The sequence below is a fragment of the Oryza brachyantha genome, chromosome 1, assembly GCF_000231095.2.
Source record: "Oryza brachyantha chromosome 1, ObraRS2, whole genome shotgun sequence".
Classification (NCBI taxonomy): Eukaryota; Viridiplantae; Streptophyta; class Magnoliopsida; order Poales; family Poaceae; genus Oryza; species Oryza brachyantha.
The window spans coordinates 26741891-26764517 of NC_023163.2; the positions used below are offsets into that span (position 1 = coordinate 26741891).

The window sequence follows — 22627 nt, forward strand, 5'->3', positions numbered from 1 at the left end:
TAAGAAGCATAAACCAAATGGTTTATCGATCATTTAAAAATAATCTGAGGGCACAACTTATAAACGTCTCAAAATCGACTCTAAATTTAAATTTAAATTTTGGTTTAGGGCTGAACTATTTGGTTTGCATTAGCTTATTTTAGGAACGGTATGGCTTCCGTACCTTTCTCTTTAGCTTTCATCTCAAGTATTGTCATAAACAATGATGGTGCGAATGATCTCGTGGAATGATGCGTCACTCAACTGTATTTCGAAATCGAATTATTTAATGAAGGGTATCTTTTTACTTGACCTCTATATCCAACCGGATATATGTAGTCTTTTTTACTTAGAAACTTTGTCTAGATAGAGAACTTAGCCCCTTACATATCTAATCTGAAATTCATTCTTTCATGTTTGTGCTGTGATTAGCGTGTGCTATATAATTAGTTCTAACTGTCGCTTTGTCACTTGTGCCAGATGATTCCTGCTTACTGGGAAGTTTATCGTATTTTGGCTGCAGAATAGCAATGTGGACTTTGTGGGGGATACCATGTTAGTCATCAACGAAATTGGTGTTGCAAAATACACCAATCCCCACTTCCTGCGGCTCCTTTTTTTTTTCTTTCAGAAAAAGCTGTCTGAAGGCACGATCAGGGATGCAGAAATTTTGACTTCTCGTATTTAGCTTCATCACCGTGCTCACATCACCTGAACACATGTAAGGATGCTGTCACCATTTGTTCTACTTTTTTCATGTCTTTAAATATACAAAAACTATGCTCAGGTTGTAATGCTCACATTGATTGACACCACAATGCACAATGGACCTATTTATTGTATACAATGAACACCTGAAACCTGAAACTCACATTTTTTAACTACTTTGCATTTTTTTTTGCCTTGGGAATCATACGTAGCTAAATTGGTGGGAACTGTTTTGTTGTTATGATTTATTTAAGTGAAAGGCTGACGATACAAAACGAGTAATCCTTTACTTTGGCTTGACGGTAGATTTAATCAAAGGGTAGACTGAAGAATAAAGCTACAAAGGATATGTTTCATTAATGGTGCCTTGGCTCACTGTTTTCAAAAGGTCATAGATCTCATATCAAGAAATTTCCACACGGCAGCTGACCAGCCGTACAACATGAATCACATTTCACTTAATATATACAATTTTTCAGTTAATGAGCAGTACGGGTTGGCTCACTGTTTTTAATTGATAACGAGCTCGATTCATGCTCTTCAGTGCACTTATAAAAATAATATCAACACGTATACTTTGCACTTTAGCGAATTTCACCTACCCTTTGGATGTTGGTAACATTATGCCATGTCATGTTAAATACCTACTATGTTAATACCAAATACAGTAATGTCATTTTGTATTCACGTGGTCATATGTATAGATGTTAATTATTTGTGTACCTACCAGGAAAGCAAACACCTAACTATTCGAAAAGCAACAAAAGGAAGAATAAGTTGGCCCACAGTGATCCGTATTCCGTAACAATGACGAGAACCAAGAAACGGAGAATGATAGAAGTTTAAATAAAGTTGGAGTTAAATGCAGTGCATGTCTCTAATCTCTGTATGTTCCATTGCAGCTCAACTAGCCTATCTTGTCCTGATTTTTCTCAAAGCTGAAGGTGAAATTTCTGATCAAATCAATCTGGAGAGGCACTTATATCAGATTCTCAACGATAGTATTTTCATATAAGGCCTTGTTTAGTTCCAAAAAATTTTCCAAAAGCATCACATCGAATTTTTGGACACCTAAATAAGACATTAAACATAGATAAAAAATTAATTACATAGTTATGAAAGAAATCTTGAGACGAATCTTTTGAGCCTAATTAGTCCATGATTAACCATAAATACTACAGTAACCAACATGTGCTAATGACGGATTAATTAGGCTCAAAAGATTCGTCTCGCGGTTTCTAGGCTAGCCGTGAAATTCGTTTTTTCATTCGTGTCCAAAACCCCTTCCGACATCCGGTCAAACATTTGACGTGACATTTCTCCCAAAAGTTTTCTTAATCTAAACACCCCCTAAGTTTGCAGCATACTGATTCGACAAATCTACGGCCTCATTTTTTCACTTCTGCTTATACTTATAAGCCAAAATTTAAATTTTCAACCTTAAAATTAAAGTTGATTTTGATGTTTTTTCATCGTAATTTATTCTTAGACATCGTTAAGAACATGTATATAAAAAAATTATTTATAAATTATTTTTATAGGGTACTACGTGTCCAGAACTTGCTACTGGTATCACTTACAGGTAGGCCTATTATTTCACTGATTGGATTTTAGTCTGTCACCATTAATTGGGACACTTAATTTGACCAGTGTCCACGCATATCACGTTGCATAGGTCAGGTCCGGTGAAGCTAGTTAATTTGCAAGTGCAAATGCCGCGTATGCACGTACGTGTGGGGTACTGGGGTTAAAAAAATTCCCGGAGCAGCAAAGCACACACCTACTCTGCAGAGGAATTTATATGCATGAGCGTACAGATCACAAGCTTCTCTGCAGCAGCACTAGCCAGCCAAGGAGAAGTTCATCAGCGCCACCATTAACGCCCAGCAACCTCGAGGAGGAGGTGTTGCAGGAGATCGATCACCATGGCGAAGAAGAGCGACAGCCTGCAGGTCAGCTCCAGAGGAACACACAAGAGGGTTCTGAAGGATGGCACTGGGGGCTATGCCAATGAGAACACCATGAAGTAAGTTAATTGAGATTTGCTTCAGTTCAACAAAAGTAATAAAAAATATCTCGAGGTATCGATACCTCGCGGTGACAAATCGTTTCTTATCGTTAGATCTAACCGCACACATCCTACTCAGCTAGATCCAATGGTAAGAAACGATTTGATACCTTAAGATACTAGTACCCCGAAGTATTTTTTTGTTGGAACGAAGCAAATCTCAACTTAATTAGTTCGTGCATATGCATGAATGCCAATTGCCATTCATTTTCTTTGTTTATCATGCATGCCTGAACTGAGTTAGTTAGTGAGTTGATGTGCATTTGAACGGAATTATGACTGAGTTGCATGCAATTGATGGAACTAATGAACGTGTTCTGGTTGGTGTTTATTTTTGATCGATTAATTAACGGTAATTTCATTAAACAGGAAGGTTTGCACTGGCACAAGAACTGAGTACACATATGCACCGTATCATGATGGGTACCAGTGGAGGAAATACGGGCAAAAGATGATCCGCGGCAATGTCTTCCCAAGGTGCGTGCACAAATTAAATCACTCAATTAGTCCATGTAGTTCTTTAATCAACATTTGTTTGCTATGGGGAATAATTTTCCTAATTGGCCAAACTGTTGGGTAATACCGTAGATGCCATTGGCGTAATGTCTACATTGTCAGAATTGATGTCCCATGAGAAATTACACTTAAACTCAATAGGGCTAGCTACTCACACCGAGAGCATCCGTTTAAATGGGTTGCCAGAAACTAGAAGAACGATAAGCTTATGCACTCGCAAGGAACTCAAATGGTTTGGCAAATATCAGCTTGTACTGAACCACGTATACTGCGAAAAATGAAAGGTGAAATGCAGTAAAAAGATATTTGTTGGTTCAGTAGAACTAGTCTATGCAGATGACCTAGCTGGGCTGCACTCTGGTTCAGGATCTATGCATCTATCCATCTATATTTGAACGAAGGCATCACGTTCGTTGCTAGAAATTTCACAATAATTAGAGAAAAAATAATAATTTTAACCGTCATATTGTAGCGGGTAGGGGTAGATATTTTATTATTTAGGTTAATTTGGTCTTGGTCTTTAGCTAAATTTTGGTTATTGAAACTCAGAACCGATACGTGTTGAGAAAAAAAATAAGGACCAAATAATTCAGTCTCGGTCTCATCAGGACCGAAATTCAGTAAAAACTTGATATACAAAGAAATCACAGAAAATTTTAACCCAAAAATCATAAAATAATTCATATGGTAAAGACTTTTATTGGGTTGCAAGCATATAAGGAGTAATGACGTGAAAATTAGAGTTTACTCCTGTTAAACTTAGTGGATCTTAGGTTACATTTGGACACATGTTTTTTTTTGTTAATTCGACCTTTTCGGTTAAAATAGGAGACTGACCAAATTGACCAGACAAATTTAAGTCAATCACTGCCTATATAGAACTGAATTGATGATTGGCTTTATCAGTCTCGACCTTTTTGGTCTTTTTCTACCCATCCCTAATAGCAGGCCTAGATTTTAAAGGTGGAGATTTAATAAGAGTCTGTATAAAAGTTCTGGAATGTTACAGTAGGGTTTCACGGAAGAGATGTTCTAGAAACGGACACGTTAGTTCATTACAGCTGTAAGCGGGGTTACTTTCCATGTCAAATTAGGTTTTGACGTCGTATGGCAGCACGCAACAGCATCGATCATCACGATTATACAGATTCAATTTGTAAAGACATGGGTTAGCAGTAGGAATCAATGTGAGACACCAGTAAATTAATAATTGTCGGACATGATTCTTGCACCCTTTTGCCTATGCTGATATGTAATCTTTCTCATATAAATATAATCATCAAACCAACAAAATAAATAACATTCGCACTGCCGACGATAGAACATGCCAATTGGAATCAAATTACCAAATTTCTATAGAAAAACACGACTTATATAAATATAAAATAAATATAAATACCACTGGAGAGTAAAATTAAACCAATCGTTTTCAATAGTTCGAAGCGTAAAATGAGATGATAAATAGTACTTTAGGGCTTTAGGGAGTCATTAGAGAGTAAATTAAAGTAATCTGTTTTCAATGCTTGTAGCGTAAACATTGAATTAAGTTCTTCAAGGGAATAATTCAATCAAGTGAGTAAAAGGTAACAACACAAACAAAGCACTTACAATTCAATTTATTCTCAAATCTTGATCATACTTCAATTATGTAAAAAACAAACGACATATATAAGGTCATAAATAGGAATAATTAGTTCAAATAACATTAGTGCATTAACATATTTAATGATTAGTGATTCAAATCTAACCATGCAACTGTGCGGGCCACCTAGCTAGCTTTACATAATTAATATATGTGAGCTTCTTATCAGCATGAAAGGATGTTTAACTGTTATAAAGTTTGTTGTTAGTAAGTCTTAACTGAACTCATACAAATATACATATACTAATTCAAAACAATATTGAGACACACTGGTTGTAAATAGCGGGTGTTTCCCTTATCGGTTAAGTGCATGCATGGGATTGATCTCGTTGCAAGGTTTCCATTATTAGTTAAGTACATGTGATTAATACAGTTTGAGGACTTTAGGAACTTAATCATTGTGTCTATCCGGAAAGCTGGCTTTCTGGTCGCATGCATATATACATAATTTAATGGGAAGTGTGCTTCAAGCATAAAGGAAATCTTGTTCATGTGTGGTTTATATTAAATTGCGCTGCCCGCCTTCCCAGTAGCTACATACATGTAGCTCGCATCACATTGTTATGTTTACCTTTAGGTTGTCTGGATATCCGAAAATCACATGCCTTAATGGGAGTAACTTCTAAGAAGCATGATAAATAAAATACTCACTCTGTTTTTTTGACGTCATTGATTTTTAGATTTACGTTTGACGGTTTGTCCTATTCAAATTTTTTTATGTAGATATATAAAACTATAAATTATTTTTAAAGTTTCTTTAGTAATAAATCAATTCATAACAAAATAATTAATAAATTATATATATATATATATTTAAATAACACGACTAGTCAGACATAAACTTGAAAGTCACGTCGGATAGAACGAAACGGAGGGAGCAGTAAAAAACAGAACCAAGAACCATGATCATGTTATGCCCTCTTGTGCTCCACTGCGTGTTGTTTAGTAGTAGTCCAGAAGATGCCTATTAGTTTCCTAATTAACATGCACGTACGGACTGAGGATTAGGTATTTAAATGATCCAACTCAGCTTGCCTTTGATAACACCAAGCTTTTGATTGTTTTGTTCGCTATGATAGATTTTCTAATGTACCAGTCTTATGGATCGAATAATGAAGTGGTGCGACGTCCATGTCCCACAATTCCCATAGACACTTTTTAAAATCGAATGTAGTTTCCTGCAAATAAAAGAAGGCATGGGGTTTTTTCAGTGATATATAGATGAAGATTTCATTAACCTTCTTGAAATGTTAATGTATATTTACTTTGGATGTGTTTGTTTCTACTTAGGATTATTGTAATCTAGATTATTGAGTCAGATTATTATAAGCTAGATTATTATAAGTTCGATTATGTAATAGAAGGTAAGACGGGTAATTAAGTGTCCAGTGATAATGGATTTTTAGCCACCCAATAATCTGAAAAAGACGTACATCCTCGGAGGGGCTCATCAAATTACAATAATCTAATAAACTATACAGCAATCTAATCATTTATTTTTAGATTACTTCATATACAATACTACTAAGCTGAAACAAACCATGCCTTAATTGCTTGACAAAATCATATGATGATCTTAATTTGTATCCATCACGACTAAATTTGTAGAAACTCTCGCTCTAAATAAACTATAAGTTGTTACCAAATAATGGTTGAGACCATGTTATCTGAATATTAATTTATTTTCCTTTATAATAGATTCCTACGTAATAATTTACGGGAAGCAGCGTAATTTGTTTGGACCATGTCCCAGTTTCAGCAAGGGGTCAGGAAAACTGATTAAAAAAATCATATTTCAGGAAGATTTGGATTTTATCATGGGGTTAATTCAGATTTTTGCATGAGATTTCAAGTCACATTTTGATTTAGGGATAATATTCAATATAATTTTAACTGAAACCTCTTGAACCGAAAGAAGTTCCACCCAATATATATAAATACCAATTTATAAGTGCCCCGTGCACATACCACAATGATATTATGTTAGTTGATACCATATATATATGTTGCTTTAATAATTTTTTAATATTTTTAGAGCATTGTATATTTGTATCCTCCCATCTCTGCACTGTGTAATGAAGGGAAAACTGTATTTTAGAGGCAGACAAGATAATTAAACTAGGGTTGCATATGTCCCAGCTAGGCTCCCAGACGATTATGATACCATGCATGGGTATATACACTAATTGATGTTAAAACATTTTGATTCATAATATGGTGTACTAGTTAGGACACTCACAATGCTAATGCTAGAAACTACATTGGTTTCTATACTACAGGATATCGTATTCACGAACTATTTTCCACAATATAAGTTTTGTATCTTGTTATCACATGACCCATTTATCTCTCTCACATGCAGTCCTATTTTATGTGAAGACGCTGGGTCTTAATCTAGAACTAAGTTTCTTCATTTTATGTCTCTCTTCAATAAATAATCTGCTATATCAGCAAATTACTTAAATGACATAGCGATAAATACAGATAAAACCTATACTTGGATCCAACATTAACTAGTGATTACTAGTTAACGAGGATAATAGATCTCTTGATGTTGGGTGCATGTGGTGCAGGTATTGATCCCATACCTGGGGATACCCCCAACAATGTGCCATCCCAAGCATGCGTGCATGGGAATACTCCTTTGGGGCTAATAATGCATGTCGGCATGATTAAACAATTCTGAGAGATAGGTGGTTTAAAATGCCTAATGTTGTCATCGTGTCAAGTTTTTGGCTGTCACATGCATATCGACAGCCTTGTTTCTTATCATTATTCCGTCAAAGGCATGCAAAAGTGAGCACTAATTAAAAAACCGTAATATAATTATTTAGAGGCCCGGTACGACGCTCTCTATTAGCAATAAAGATAAATCTAAACCATTGATATAATTTTATTGAATGTTTTAGATCTATTTTTACTGCCATCTCACTTGACGGTAGTAGAAATATAAAAGAGTATAATTGTCAAAAAAAATGGGCACGAAAAGTAAAATTGTTCGCGTGGGCATATATGCCATTGTATATGTCTAAGCAGCGATACAATCTTATTTATAGATAAAATCATCTTACGAAGAATTGATAAAATTCTAAATATCAACATTATCTCTAATCACTGAATTAGTAAAGGCACAGATATACCCTTATAAACCGATGATATATATCTATTCTACCTGTAATATAATACTCTCAGTATAAAGCACCACAGTGTTTCTCGATTAATTAAGCAATCTTATACATTGTTATGCATTGCAGGTGCTACTATAGGTGCACGTACCATCAAGATCATGGCTGCCCCGCGAGCAAGCACGTGGAGCAGCACAACTCGGAGGACCCGCCCTTGTTTCGAGTGATCTACGCCAACGAGCACACATGCGTCGCCGCCGGCGCCTCCGCCTCCGACTACATGGCTTCCTCCATGAAAATCCAGCAGATCGCCGACGCCTCCCTGAGAAGGCCGGAGGTGGACGAAAGGCCGCCTCGCCTTGACGACGAAGCTCGCCGCGGCGGTGGCTATGCCTATGACATGGCGGCGGCGATGAAAGAAGAGAAGGACGCCATCGTGTCCTCGCTGCTCACTGTCATCAGAGGTGGCGGCCACGTTGCAGGATCCGGTACTAGTAACGACGGCACCGCCGCCGCCGCCGCCGCTACCTTGCTGCCGGCGAGCAGCTGCCGTACGGCGGCGCCATTGTCGCCGCCGCCGGTGGCTAGAAGCAACCGTCGTCGGAGCTGCGGCGGCGGCGGCTCTGTGGTTTCGCCGGCGTCCGACGACCTGGAGTTACTGGACTTCACGCTGGAGTCAGTACTGGAGCCCCACTGGGTGGAGCCTCTGGATTTGGCTTGGTTCAAAGAATAATCTATCCATGAATCCATCCACGCACACAGCACACTGGCTAGCTGAATGAGAGTGTGCATTCATTCATCGACACACCAAAAAGGAAATTTGCTTTTTTTTTTGTTTAGCTTTTCATAAAAGAAAGTATATATGCATATTTATATATGATCCACTTTTGCAGAAAACGTACATGATGATCTAGTCTATATATACAGAGCTCTCTTTTGGAGCCAAATTTAATATCTTACATACCATATGCATGATAAAGGGTGATTTGTGCAGTAAGCTCTAAGCATATGCCGCAGCATTTTCCTTTAGTTTGCTCTTATACTTCTTGATTGGTTGTCGTTTAAGACGTCTGATTATCCTGACTTATTCAATGTACCCAGCAGTACTAATAGCGGATCTAGCAAATGTAGGATCGTAAATGGTCTTTCCCATCCCAAAAAGCTAGCTATTGAGGTGAAGGGGCTCCCTCACTTATATCCTAGCTAGATCTTTTGCCCTTCCACAATTACTATAGGACTATTCAACAATCTCTCTCTTCACACACATTGGTGTTCTTTAGCCCTTCACCGCCCCTTCACCGTATACGGGCCCCACTGGCCAATGGTCCATCAGGTATATGGGTCCCGCAGACATCCACGATCTATCAGGCCTTCACACATTGTGTTCATCAAGGCTCTATCAGGTCTTCACACACTGTGTTCATCAAGGTAGAGATGTTAAACTAGCTAGACTCTGATACCAATTGTAGGATCGTAAAGAGTCTTTCCCACCCCAAAAGCTAGCTATTGAGGTGAGAGCCTCCACTTATATCCTAGGTCTTTTGTTCTTCCACATCCAATGTGGTACTATTCAACAATAAACAATATTAGAGAGGTCTAAATCTCCCTTTCTACCGATCTTTGAAATAAAATTCTAGTGAGGACTCCTATAGACCTAACAGGGGCAGTGGGTGCTCAAGCTAACTGCCCCAATGCTAGATTTGGTAGTACTACAGTAGTACTATCTCACCAGAATACTCCCTAGGGTTGAAAATACATGATGCTACTGTAAGCAACTCTACGTGCTATTCGATTGTCCTGAAATAGATCATAGATGACTTCTTATAATATGTACAAGGTACACCAAGCCTTTATATCTTATATTATATATATGTGACACAATACTATGATTTAGTAAAAAATAAGATACATGGTCGGTACTTAAACTTAGACCAAGATAACATCTAAACACATGGACTTGTAAAACACATATTCATGATCTTGGTTTAATGTATCGCTCAAAACGTAAAATGCAAACAACACAGCTCGGACGTTGCGTGACTAGAATCTTATATTTAAGCCTCTTCACCAAGACATACCTCTAAATCAACTCATATCATTCGCAATTTCCCACCATACCGATGGGAAGAGGAGGTAAAGAGATGGTGATCAGTACAGTGGTGATCATCAGCGACCAGAGGTCTCCAGAGAGCCAAGATATACGGTGCAATTGAGAGAGGTTGATCATATGAATCCAATGCGGTGTGAAATGTGTGATTGTTCCTATTAAGAAAGATAATGAACTTCAATTTGTAGGAGCGGTGAAAGTTGATTTGAGGACATGCTATAGAATATTGGCTCAAATACAAGATTTCTTGTCACCGTGGAGGACCACACCAGTATGCGATCTATACCGTTTGTACTTTGAATCTCGGGTAATACATTAGACTAAGACATAAATGTGTGTTTTATAACTTTATGGACTAATACGATAACTTACTTTAGATTATAGGGTATAGTATATGGAGCGAGAGGATTATGTGATGCCCCTATTTGGAGTTTTGGACTAGCTGCCTCGGCTTTTGAGCCGCCATGACCTTGTCCTGCTCACAAAGGCCAGTGATGGATGCAAAGATGGCCGCTAGATCCGCGCCTGGACACTGGGGATTGGGGGTGGTCGATCGATGACCCGTCCTCGATCCATGGCAAGATTTGGAGAAAAGGGCAGCAAATTTTGTTTATGGCTGCTGCCACTTGCCACTGGCGTTTTCTCCAGGGGAACCTGTCCCGGCTCGATCCCCAAACCACGTGCGGTTTTGCCTTAGATTTTAGCCACCCCCATCTGCGAATGCGCTGTCACAGTACTGGGCATTAACTAATTAATCCTCGTCGGCATCGATCAACGCCCTCTGGCTCGATCGCCACTTGCGCTATAAACTACCTTGCCCTTTTCTGCTTGCTGCCCCTGCCCCGAGCCGATAAGCTAATGAGTGGGTTAGTAGCGATCAGATTAGCTTAGCAATTTGGATCAAATAAAGTAGCTAGATGCTCGTACTCGTCAGTCGTCACTGGATGTGACTCCAGCTCCACCCTCTTGCCTCCCCAGCAAGCTAGAGTTGCAACCAACATAGGCTTTATCAGTTCTGAATTTCTGATCGATGAGAGATTCATGGAGTTCCAGAGTTTGACGATGGTAAGAAGATGATTTGTAAACTGAATCGCGAAGACGACCCGGGTATTTTGACTTCATTGATTACATAAAACTACACATATGGTTTTGGTCTCTCAATCGATCGATTTGAATTTTTCTTTGGTGCTCGACCTTCTCTGATCTACGTTCAGGCAGTGTCAACCAAATGACCAGGATCGAGCTGAGTCTTTACATTAGCATGACGTCAGGCGCATATAAATTTAAGGACGACTGATTGCCCTGACAAGATGCTACCAATATGTTAACTCAACTCATCTCCTAATACGGCAGGTCGCAGGTTTCCATTTGTCAACTGATTATTGAGCGTGCATATATTCAATTCACATGTATATGTTAGTATTCCTTGCCTCTCATCTAGGATTATGATATATCGTTCCATATGTAAACAAAATTATCTTCGGGAAATGGTTTTCTAATTAAGACAGCTAGCTAGCTAACAGCCATGACATCAGTAAGTAGTACAGCATCGTGCAACCTCGTGCCCATGTATTAAAATCTGCAGCAGCCGTACTATTTTAATCTAGGTCCACTCTTCAGATTTAAGCAGAAATGCGGATATCTTTGGAACTAATGTTTTCTAATCTGTTCGAGTACACCCGCTGGTGACCGCCCTCTCGATGCAGGCTGATGATCAATATGGCAGGGACACCGGGTCGTCGTTCTAGCTTCGGTGTAGAGAGATCGATACCCCTAAAAAAAAAGAGTAACACACGGCTTTTTTTTCTGCTTATACTTATAGGTTAAAATTTAAATTTTTAATATTAAATTTGAAGTAGATTTTGGATTTTTCCAATAAAGTTTATTTCCAGCGTTGACTTTTATATAGCGAAGAATACACATATAAAAGTTCTGTTCACAAATTATTTTTTGTTTGTAAATATATCGTTTGACTTTTTTTATAAAAAATCAAATAATCTGGACTCTTAAATATGAAACAGAGGGAGAGTAAAAGTTGTAAGAACTCCAAACTCTTCTTTTTAAATATAAGCATCTATAGTTTGGAGGTTGTTTAGAATAATTAAGGCTGAAAATTGAAAAAAATATATGATACTCCTTACTAAATAAGGAATATGAGGATGATAGATTAAGCGCGGTAAAATAGAATAATTTTGATAGGAAAGCTATTGAGAACGAGTAGTATTGTGTATAGTGCTATAAATACTTATATTATAATACAATATTCAAGTTAAAGAATAATTATATTTTAAAACGGAGGAAGTGGAAAAGAAGGGAGGGAGTACTTAATAGTCATGATCTTGTTCGATACTGTACGTCGTATCCACTACTGTAGGAGAAAAGACCAATTTAACTCCACACGTAATGAGTAGCCAACTGTCGGTTGCCCCGGTGTGAAATTAAATATAGAAATCCTTATCATACTATAATATATATATATATATATATATATATTAGCATGTGCCTAGCACTGGACGAAGCAAGAGACGGCATCAAAGTTTTTCTTAATTATGTCACATATAATTATTATTGTAATAAAATTGATAATTATCTCACTGTTATATTATGCCGTTGGCCACAAGGGTTTTTCCCTTCGCACGACGGTCGCCGTACGTGCGCGCGTGTTTGTTAATTGGCGATCGCACGCTGCGCCCCCCCCCCCCCCCCCCCCACCCCCACCTGTTCCGCTCGCCCTTGCCCGATCGCATCGCACGGCCGACCGGGGCCAGCGCGAGCTAGGTCCATTTGCCATGTCGACCGGCGGATCTCAATCCCCGGCAAGAAGGATCAGGTAAGGCGTGATTACTATTTTTTAAACTAACGCTAATTGTGTTTAATTTTCTCTATCTGTTTCACAATATAAGACTTTTTAGCCTTATCTATATTCGTATGAATTTAAACATATATATAAACTATATACATTCATCAATTGATAAATCTAGGGCAGACTAGAAAGTCTTGAAATATAAAACAGGGCAGTGCTTGCATCAAGTATACATGGCATACCCATTAATTGGACGTATGAGGTGGGGCGTAGAATCTCGATTCGGGGTGATTGAATAACATATTTGTAAACGGAATAATTTATTGATAAATATATTTATATACATATTTTTAACGATGTAAAAACCAAAGTTTAAAAATAAAATATGATAAAAACTTTTAAAGTTAATTTTAAATTTAAAGTTAAAAAATAGATATAAGCATATGCATAAAGAGAGGTTAGAAATTTGGAGTGGTTCAAGGAAAATGGTACGAGAGCACCTGAACAAAAACAAAACACAAACAAAAACAGACATGATTCCAAATCTGGTCAAGATACCTTCCATAGATAAAATTACTGGGAACGAAGGCTGAATTTCCAATTTGGTTACTGTCAGAGTCCACCAGCATATGAGCTGGATAGACAAACAGGCTCACACTGTGAACACTAGTAATATAAACATACCAATATGCACTACTGCCCTCCCCGGCAATGCATCAATTAGACCGTGTTAAACAAGATCAAACCCTCCAGATATTGTAGTTAACTATATCATATATATGTACTCGTCTCCTTGGCAAATTCGATCTCCCTGATAAAATAGCCAGTCTTTTCTGAACAATGCTAGCTGCATGCAAGCTAGGCTGCACCGAAACGTGGGAGTGGCTCGGGATTGGCAGCCTCCACACACCGTGCTGGCTCTAACGATGGCGTCAGTATTGTAATCCCAACTTGCAATACATCTAATCCACACTGCCACCCATTGTTTGTGTCCGTTGCAGCAATTTGCCTCTAAAAAACCCTGCACACATCGCACCCGGACGCTTACGTAACATCCAGAGGCTCACCAAATTAAGTACGCGATTTAATTAACAAGAGGACAGCCATAGTAGTACTAGAGAAACCCTCCTCAAATCTAAAGAAATTTAGATGAAGCGAGAGAAATTGTGCATGCACGGATCAAAGCGATTAAGCTAAGCTACAGCATCTGCAACTTGATATACAACTTACCAGGAAACTTAACTAACTAAAAGAGAAAAGAAATCGTCAAGGGCCAGTGTTGAGGCCCATATAATAGGCACATGATTAATTGGTAGCAAGCAGCAGCAGGTAGATTCATCCTCTCGAATCTATTGCATATCTGTAAACATTAAACATATCAAAAGACCCAGCAACGCCTCTTGACTTGACAACGAAACGAAACCATAAACTATTGACCGCGCTTGTACCGCACGCCGTAGAGCATGCTAGCTAATTACTAATTAAGTTATATTATTAGCTGAATTAATTAGCTAGAGGTTTAGTCTCTCTGCAGCCAGCTCCCTTCTTCTTCTTCCCAGAAATTAAAAAGTCTCCGGCCCCTCCGGCGAGAGCAGCTCGAAAGCGACGCAGCTGGGGCTGCCCTTCTCCTTCTCCTCGTCCTCCTCCTCCTCTTCCCCATTTTCCCACTCACCTCCTTTGCCTGCGGCTAGCTAGCTAGCTAACTACCTCGTTCTAGCTGACGAGAGAGAGGGAGAGCTTAACTAGCTGGGAAGAATGGCGTCGCCGCGCCTGAAGAGGGAGCAGTCGTTCGACTTCGAGGAGTCCAGCTCGCAGGAAGCCATGGGATCTGCCGCCTCGGCGTCGTACAGCCCTCCCGGAGGCGTCTTCGGCATCTCGCCGACGCCGGAGTCGTCGCCGCGCGACGGCCGGAAGAGAAGGTACGTACTGATGACTCCAGCTAGCTAGCTAGCACCAAATCTAAGTATACTGACTGCCTCTTGCTGTCTTCATGATCTATAGCTGTTTAATTTGGTGCGTATACTATTACTATATATTTTGTTTCCTCGATCCTTGAGTTGCTTGCTTCATGATTCGTTTCTTCGATTAATTTTTCGTTAATTTCTAGCTACTTCTTGTTTTCTGTCTCTTCATGGGTTAATTCTGGAGGAGATCCTAAAACTGATTGCTGATTTGAGCTGTGCGTCTTTTCCTTTTCTTCCTCTCTCTTGACTCTGCTAAAGAAAAAAGGGACAGATTAATTGTATGGAGTTTGTTAGCTTCTGCCTAGCTTCCTTGTGGTTTAATTTGCCAATATGGGGAATTTTGGACAGATTAAGGAGGAGAAGGAAACATTAACATGGTCATAAACGGGCAATATATATTAGGATCTATATGTTGGGGTTGGTTGGTAGATCATATGTACTATATTGCAAGTTGGAATTCATGGTCTGCTAGGTGGAAAAAAGAATGCCAAAAACTCGTGAGATTGAGAGTGATAGCGCAAGCACATCTGCACTATATATTAAAACAAACAGATTGAAAAAGGCCGATTAAATGGAGGCATAATACCGGCAGGCCATTAATATCGACGTTTCCTTTCATCTATCGATCGATCTTTCCTCCTTTGAGTTTTGTCCTATTAATTTTTGAGTGAGTTAGTTATATTTCATGAGCTGAGTGAAAGCTGAAATGTGGGGGGCATAATGTTTTGCTCGAGTCTGGATGGAGAATCTGCACTACAGTAAAAGGACACAATGGAATTATTAAGAAACTAAACTTATTATAACATCTTAATTAGTACTCATCAAACATCACATATATGCTAATAGCCATTTTGGGCATTCTTCATTATTCACCAAGAAGATGCATATTCTCCTCCTTTCAATGAAGACCATTTCTTTTCGACACTTAGGAACCCGAAGTGATCATCATATGTTTGCCCCATTTTCTTAACATGTCATTGCATCTTGGCCATAGTGGAGGGCTCCATTAATTGCTTGAGAACCCTAGCTTACTACTCCATTCATTTCATAATGTAATACTTTCTAGACTTGCCTAGATTCATATGCATACTAATGAATTTAGACATATATATAAATTGGGTCTGACTCTGTTGCATTTTACTAATTGTAGAATTTAATCCATATCGTTGATCTATTTTTATCGAACGGCTGTGATTAAATTATACTACCAATAATATTAGGTGTAGTAGATATTTTAAGGGATAATATCGTCCTTTTTATGGTAATCTTTATTGCAAAAATACGAAATTATGAAATACTACTAATTAAGTAATTAATAAAGTAAAAAATACATTTTTTTCTACTGGTAGTATAGTACTATCAATAAAATGTATCGCAGAGTTACCCATATAAATTATATACATTCATTAATGATGAATTTAGACAAGACTAAAAAGTCTTACGATATGAAACGGAGGTAGTGGTAGTTCTAAATTGTTTGCCCTGCACATTTTAGGCATGCTTATAACAAGAAAACAAAGACTATACGCATAGAGATAGGTCTCGATCCTTTGTTATTTATCGCATTACTACTTAAATTACCGAATCAACTTGTGTTTCTTTAATTACTCAGCAGTAACAGTCCACAATTAGTATTTTATGACTCGCAAGCATATACACTTTTCTTCTCAAAGGGGTAAAATTAAAGGAAAAGAAAGTGTCAAGCACATGCATGTCGGCAGTCCGTCTTCATGCAGCATCTCTCACTTCTCCTATATATATAGCTCATTAAGTTTAAGATATATATTTCTATGTATATATACATGTGATTCTCATTCTCATACAATCTTATCTAGCCCCCTAATTATATATGCACAGTATTATCCGATCCTGATCTCAACTGTAGTTTTGTTTTCTTAGTACCTTGAGCTACTTTCAAGGATGGTAAAAAACATTTACTATTAATCTGTGAAATCGTTGATGACATTTCTATTGAATTTGGTCTCCTCAATTCTCAATGCAGTGACAAAGCTTCCTTTCTTTCTAAAGATCTAGTTGATTTGATCCTTTCATCAATAATAATATTCTCATTCTGGTAATTAGAGTTCTTTTTTGGCTATATATACATTATTAATTGGGAATACGGACATCCTTCATTACTGTGAGTTAATTAACTACGTACGTCTTCCTAGGGGGAGTGTAGACGGCCAGAGACCACACGTATGAATTGGTGTATATATAAACTTGATGATCAAATTGATGAACTATATGTTTATGTCATCCTAATTATAGCCTATAGGAGGCCAGACATATATGTATTGTGTGTTGTGTGGAACACGATCGACCATTTTGTTAAGGAAAACGTTTAAAACTCTCTCTCTCCACTCAAATTAAATTACAGCGCGAACTAAATACTGATCATGTACCTATTTTGTAAGTGAAAACGAGATATATATTCTGACATTTTTTCCTTTTAAGAATGACAAGGCCATAAGCTAGCTAGTTATGCGATTGAGCTATACGTGGTATATTTCTGACTTTGCTTCATTGATCACAAGATTTTTGCATGCGAGAATCTGAAGTGCGTAGTACGTGCCCAAATTGTTTCATAATATCCGTGCACACAACTAAAGTTTTGGGCTTTCACTATATTGATTCTGCTTATGCTTATAAACCAAAACTTAAATTTTAACATCAAATCGGGAGTTAATTTTGTGATTTTTTTCATTGCAGTTTGTTTACAACCTTTACTTTTGAATAACAATGAAAACATATATAAAAATGTTAAATTAGTTGTTTTTGTTTGCTAATAAGTATTTATATGGACTGATACGTATTATTACAGCAAGATATATTTGTTGACATTTGTCAGGAGAGTGTATGTATACAAACAGTTGTACTTAATATATAGCTGCTAAACTGCAGGTTGGGTTACATATTGTGAGATACAACATGAACACGCAATACGTACCAAGAATGTGATGAATTCTTCAGATAGAAGAGGATGAAAATAGCCATGACAGTATTGGTGAAAACAGATCACAATTTTTTCTTACAGAGAACAAAAATATTATTCGGTACTTTTCACAATTTATACCCCTTTTGAACTTTTTAAACACTTGGAACCCTGGCCATCTTGTAAGGGAGTCGAGTAAACTACCACATATAAATCGCAGCCATCTCTGAAGGTATGTGAAACAAATTCAAGTTCGAATAACAACTTAACTGTTGGTAAAAGGTTGGGAGAAATGCAATTATTAACTGTTCTTGGTTGTGTCCATATATAGGCTCCATTAAGAATAAGACGTCATGATTTAGCAGAAACCATTATATCTTAAAATCTTAAATTTGTGCAGTATACCCTGGCCGGCCTACGTAGGCATGTTTTGAAGTAGAGCAAACAATTAGCACTGCTTGCACCACTAATAAAATTATTTTTGTGTTTCTAGTTCGTCCATTATTCCCAGCATTGTCAATAAAAGGTGGGTACCATTAATATCTACTCTCATTCCAGCTAAGGCATCTCTAGATCCACACTATGGATCACATGAAAAGCTATAGAAGCATTTCTGAATCTGTCTGATGAAAGAATCTTTAATTATATGGTAGATTCTTCATGTCTCATGGGGTATGCGTTCATGGGAGGTGGTAACCCAACTAATAGGTGAAAGTACGTCTAATTACCAACTTATCAAGATTCAGATCCATTTCCCTTAAAATAATTAATTAAGCCAATGACTCAGACATTGACATATATAAGCAATGGAGAGCAACCAGTAGCCCCTTTCTCATGAATGTACGCCGATGGAGGGTCACGTAACTCAACAATTCTGGACAGTGTACTTCAATCAGATTGTAGAGTAACGACCTGTGCGTATACTGGACAGTGTATATATAGAATTATTTTGCACGCAGTGCGACCCTTAGCGTGTATTATACATAAAGTATATATTTTCAAATATAATATAGCATGCTCATTGCAATATCTATCCACGTATATATATACCCACATGCGCGAGTGTGTATATATATGTGTGTGTTACATAATAAGTACTCGTGAATGATATATGTCTTGTGTTCGCCAGCCATGCATGCCTATATATTTTTCTTGTATACTTGTTGTAAGGGCTTGCTATTGTATCCTATATATTATATAAGGTTAATTTTGTTATTTACCGTAACGACATTGCCAAAATCTTCTTCCTATGATCAATTATTAATTTGTCCTCTAAAAAGAGTATATATATTTCTGCAGGAAGGATAGACCTTCATGGGTGAAACATACGTTCACGCCTCATTTTGATGGTCATTTGTGGCGCAAATACGGCCAGAAGAACATCAAGGACTCTGCCTTCCCTAGGTAGCGTGCCCCTCCATTCTATATTATAAAACTTTCTTGATACCTTCAAGTATAAATTTTGTATACTTGCCTAAATTCATTTGATACAAAACCAGATACTTGGTGGTATCAAAATTTAATAAAAAAAAATTGGTACATTCAGGTAAGAACCGTAGAATTACTCAAAAAACAAATTCTTGTAATATTTTACAATTTGCTGTTGTTTCACTGGGAATGCATGGTTTATTCATTATCTAACAAGGACCAATGTTTTTGCCATTAATATGCATTACTAGTTGTTATTCTATGAAAGGAAGTGTAGAGTAAATTAAACCAACAGTTCAAGCATTTCTAGGATTCAAAATGTATACTATAGCATAAGCATTTATGCAATTGTTCATATTATTTCAATCATTTCAATGGTTCCGGAGCCAATCAGATGCTTAGAAAGATAATCTAATTAATTCAAAATACAAAATTGACCACTGAAGTGACTAAAATAAAATCTTTTGATATCTTCTTAGTCTATACTAAACAACATAAAAATGACTATATTTTGGAATGGATGTAGTATGTAGATGTTATTCTAGGATGTTTGTTAGTAGAGATTAAGATTTAGAAAGAAATGCCTATTGTGCCTTTTTATTAAATAATGAATGATTATAAGTAGGATGGTAGTTGAGGGATGTGATGAAGAAATTTTGAATTGAAAACAATTGATGTAACAAGTAACACTCCAAAGTAATAAGCTTTCCGGAACAAATTTCGAATCTAAAACAACAGCTATTTTTAGCACGGGTGGAGTAACATTCAGTCCATTTTCTTATGCATATGGTAGAACGTAGACTACACATTTCGGAGATCGAAATTAAACGTATATAGTACTATATGATTCAAAAATTAAAAGGATCACCATGGATAAGTACATATCGAATTAATGAAAACGCACTGAGATCTTATATATGAATTCGTGTGAATATTGGCACCGCAGGCTATATTACAGGTGTTCTTACCGCGAGGACAAACAGTGCCTCGCCTCCAAGCTGGTGCAGCAGGAGAACGACGACGACCCGCCACTGTACAAGGTCACCTACACGTACGAGCACACGTGCAACACCACGCCCGTCCCGACTCCCGACGTCGTGGCCGAGCAGCCGGCGCCGGCGCCGGGCGACGCATACCTGCTCAGGTTCGGATCCTCCTCCGCCGCCGCCGCCGGCGGCCACGGCGACGCGCAGCAGGTGGACCGAGAACAGCAGCAGCAGCGTGGTGCAGCCAGAAGGCCATTCATGATGCTGAGCTTCGATTCGAGTAGCCACCGTCTGCACCACGAGCAGCCACCTGCGTTCCCTCCCAACCACCAGCTGCCGGCGGCAGCGTCGTCGTCGCCGTCGTTCACAGCCGAGGCGCTGCCGCCACCGGCGCCGCCGCCCACGGCGATGCACGACGTCGACGGAGGCGACCTGTTCTCGACGTGGGACTCTTTCCGGTATGGTTTGGACGATGGACATGGGCACCTTGGCAGCCATGTTTATCTCCCTGATGATTGTAGCGGTGGCGATGATAATTACTGATCGACTGTATCCTACACGTAAGTGCACGAGCAATTTTACCCTCCTGAGAAAGGTATCAGCAGGTATCACTGTTTTCTATGAAAATTTGGTGTCTTTTAGAAACTTACATATACTAATAGGTACTAAATTTTATATAGAAAATACATCATGATAACTTCTTAAGGATTGAAAAAAATATAAGTACTTAGTGCAAATTCAGTACGGCCTTAAGATTAATTGTCGCCAATTCGATGAGGAATTATAAGCAGTAGGGGCATATTCTTTGAGGGAGACGTAATGACGGTTACTTTGCTCACTATCTGATCAGGGAAGAAAGTTCCATGTACGTACGTTTCCCCCCATGTTGAAAATGGAAATGAAGTGTTCATGATTCAATAATTTGTCTACTTACGCCTTTGTTTCTCTATGCTATTTATATCCTGAGTAAATTACGGTACATAAACTTGTGTTATGGATTAAATAGAGGTAACAATTTGTAAATTGCTCATTCTATCATAATATTTTTTTAAAAAATGAAGCAACCAAAGAGCTGATGCTATATTAAGAAGCAACGGTAATTACAAATAGAGCACTAGGCCCTTCGGGAGAAGTACAGGGGAGAGGATAATAGAGGATATCGGATAATAGAGAACTAGTGTGGTGGCCCGCACATACTATGCAGCTAGCATCGTTTATATATGGTCTCTTATCTTGATAACAATTAATTTTTTAATTCAAAATTAATTTTTTTCTAAATTTATTTTTGCATTGAAACTTATTTATTTGTATTCTAAATTGTATTGGTACATAAACTCTTAATTTTTTGCATAATAATTAACTTGCAATTCAAATTTTAGATACTTCTAAATTCTATTTATATGTTGACTATTTCTTTCAATTTTACTTATTTTTAACCAGAATTTTAGATGTTTTTAAATTGTATCTATAGATGGACTCTTCTCTCGATATCAATTATTTTAAAATTTTACTCTGAGATTTAGATTTTTCTAAGTTGTATCTACACATGGACTCCTTTATATTATTTTTCTTGATTTTTAATTATGAAATTGTATTTCTAAGCGCATTCTAGATGTTTTCTAATTGTATTTTAGATGGACACTTCTCTCAATATTAATTATTTAATAATTTTAATCAGACATTTGGGTTTTTCTAAACTATATTTACACAGGGACTCTTTGATATTATTTTCTGTATTTTTAATTTCAAAATTGTATTTCTAATCGGATTCTAGATGTTTCTAAATTGTATTTATAGATTATTTAAAAAAAATAATCCAAAATTGGATTTTTGTAAACTGTATTTATACATGGACTCTTTTATATTATTTTTTATTTTTAATTTTAAAATTGTATATCTAAAAGGTTTATTTTTTTTGATTAGTATGCAATTTTCTAGCCCATGAAAGTTATTTATATTATATAGAGAAATATCTAGAGTTAATCTGAGATTACTTTGGTTGCCTGAGAGTGTGTATATATATATATATATAAAACTAATATGTACATCCTCCTTAGAATAAGTTATTCTATGCCCCCTTTGCTTATAAGACCCAAACTCTCTCCCACACCCTTCCAAAGATCCAAAACCCCTATTCTACCCTGGTCAAACTCATCTCCTGCCGCTTAAATCCGTCCTTTGACCTTTCTACACACCCCACTTTTGTCAACTCCCGTCTAACTGAAACGAAGGCAAAAGTACAGTAATGTATCTTATAAAATGCAGTAACAACGTCAAAATATAGTCATAACGAATCTAGTTTTTTAAATCACATTTTTTAAGTGAAAATAGTTTGGAAAAATAATATAAAACGTATTAGATATTGC

The 22627-nt window shown here is 37.4% G+C and overlaps 2 protein-coding genes across 2 annotated transcripts; both read left to right on the plus strand.

Moving 5' to 3' along the window:
- Positions 1–2612: 2612 nt before the first annotated feature.
- Positions 2613–8771, plus strand: LOC102700859 (probable WRKY transcription factor 63). Its single transcript, XM_006646374.1, has 3 exons — positions 2613–2713; positions 3125–3232; positions 8168–8771. Exons 1-3 carry the CDS (start codon positions 2613–2615, stop codon positions 8769–8771), a joined length of 813 nt encoding a protein of 270 aa, XP_006646437.1.
- A 5932-nt stretch (positions 8772–14703) lies between these two features.
- LOC102706797 (probable WRKY transcription factor 35) lies at positions 14704–20804 on the plus strand. Its single transcript, XM_040520653.1, has 3 exons — positions 14704–14867; positions 19147–19251; positions 20222–20804. Exons 1-3 carry the CDS (start codon positions 14704–14706, stop codon positions 20802–20804), a joined length of 852 nt encoding a protein of 283 aa, XP_040376587.1.
- Positions 20805–22627: the final 1823 nt, after the last annotated feature.

What these genes read in the sequence shown, in the direction of transcription:
- LOC102700859 (XM_006646374.1), top strand. Translation starts at nt 2,613, where the DNA reads ATGGCGAAGAAGAGCGACAGCCTGCAGGTCAGCTCCAGAGGAACACAC. An exon ending in GCCAATGAGAACACCATGAA is followed by an intron (nt 2,714 to 3,124) that starts GTAAGTTAATTG and finishes TTCATTAAACAG; the next exon opens with GAAGGTTTGCACTGGCACAA. An exon ending in CGCGGCAATGTCTTCCCAAG is followed by an intron (nt 3,233 to 8,167) that starts GTGCGTGCACAA and finishes TATGCATTGCAG; the next exon opens with GTGCTACTATAGGTGCACGT.
- LOC102706797 (XM_040520653.1), top strand. Translation starts at nt 14,704, where the DNA reads ATGGCGTCGCCGCGCCTGAAGAGGGAGCAGTCGTTCGACTTCGAGGAG. An exon ending in CGCGACGGCCGGAAGAGAAG is followed by an intron (nt 14,868 to 19,146) that starts GTACGTACTGAT and finishes ATATTTCTGCAG; the next exon opens with GAAGGATAGACCTTCATGGG. An exon ending in AAGGACTCTGCCTTCCCTAG is followed by an intron (nt 19,252 to 20,221) that starts GTAGCGTGCCCC and finishes TTGGCACCGCAG; the next exon opens with GCTATATTACAGGTGTTCTT.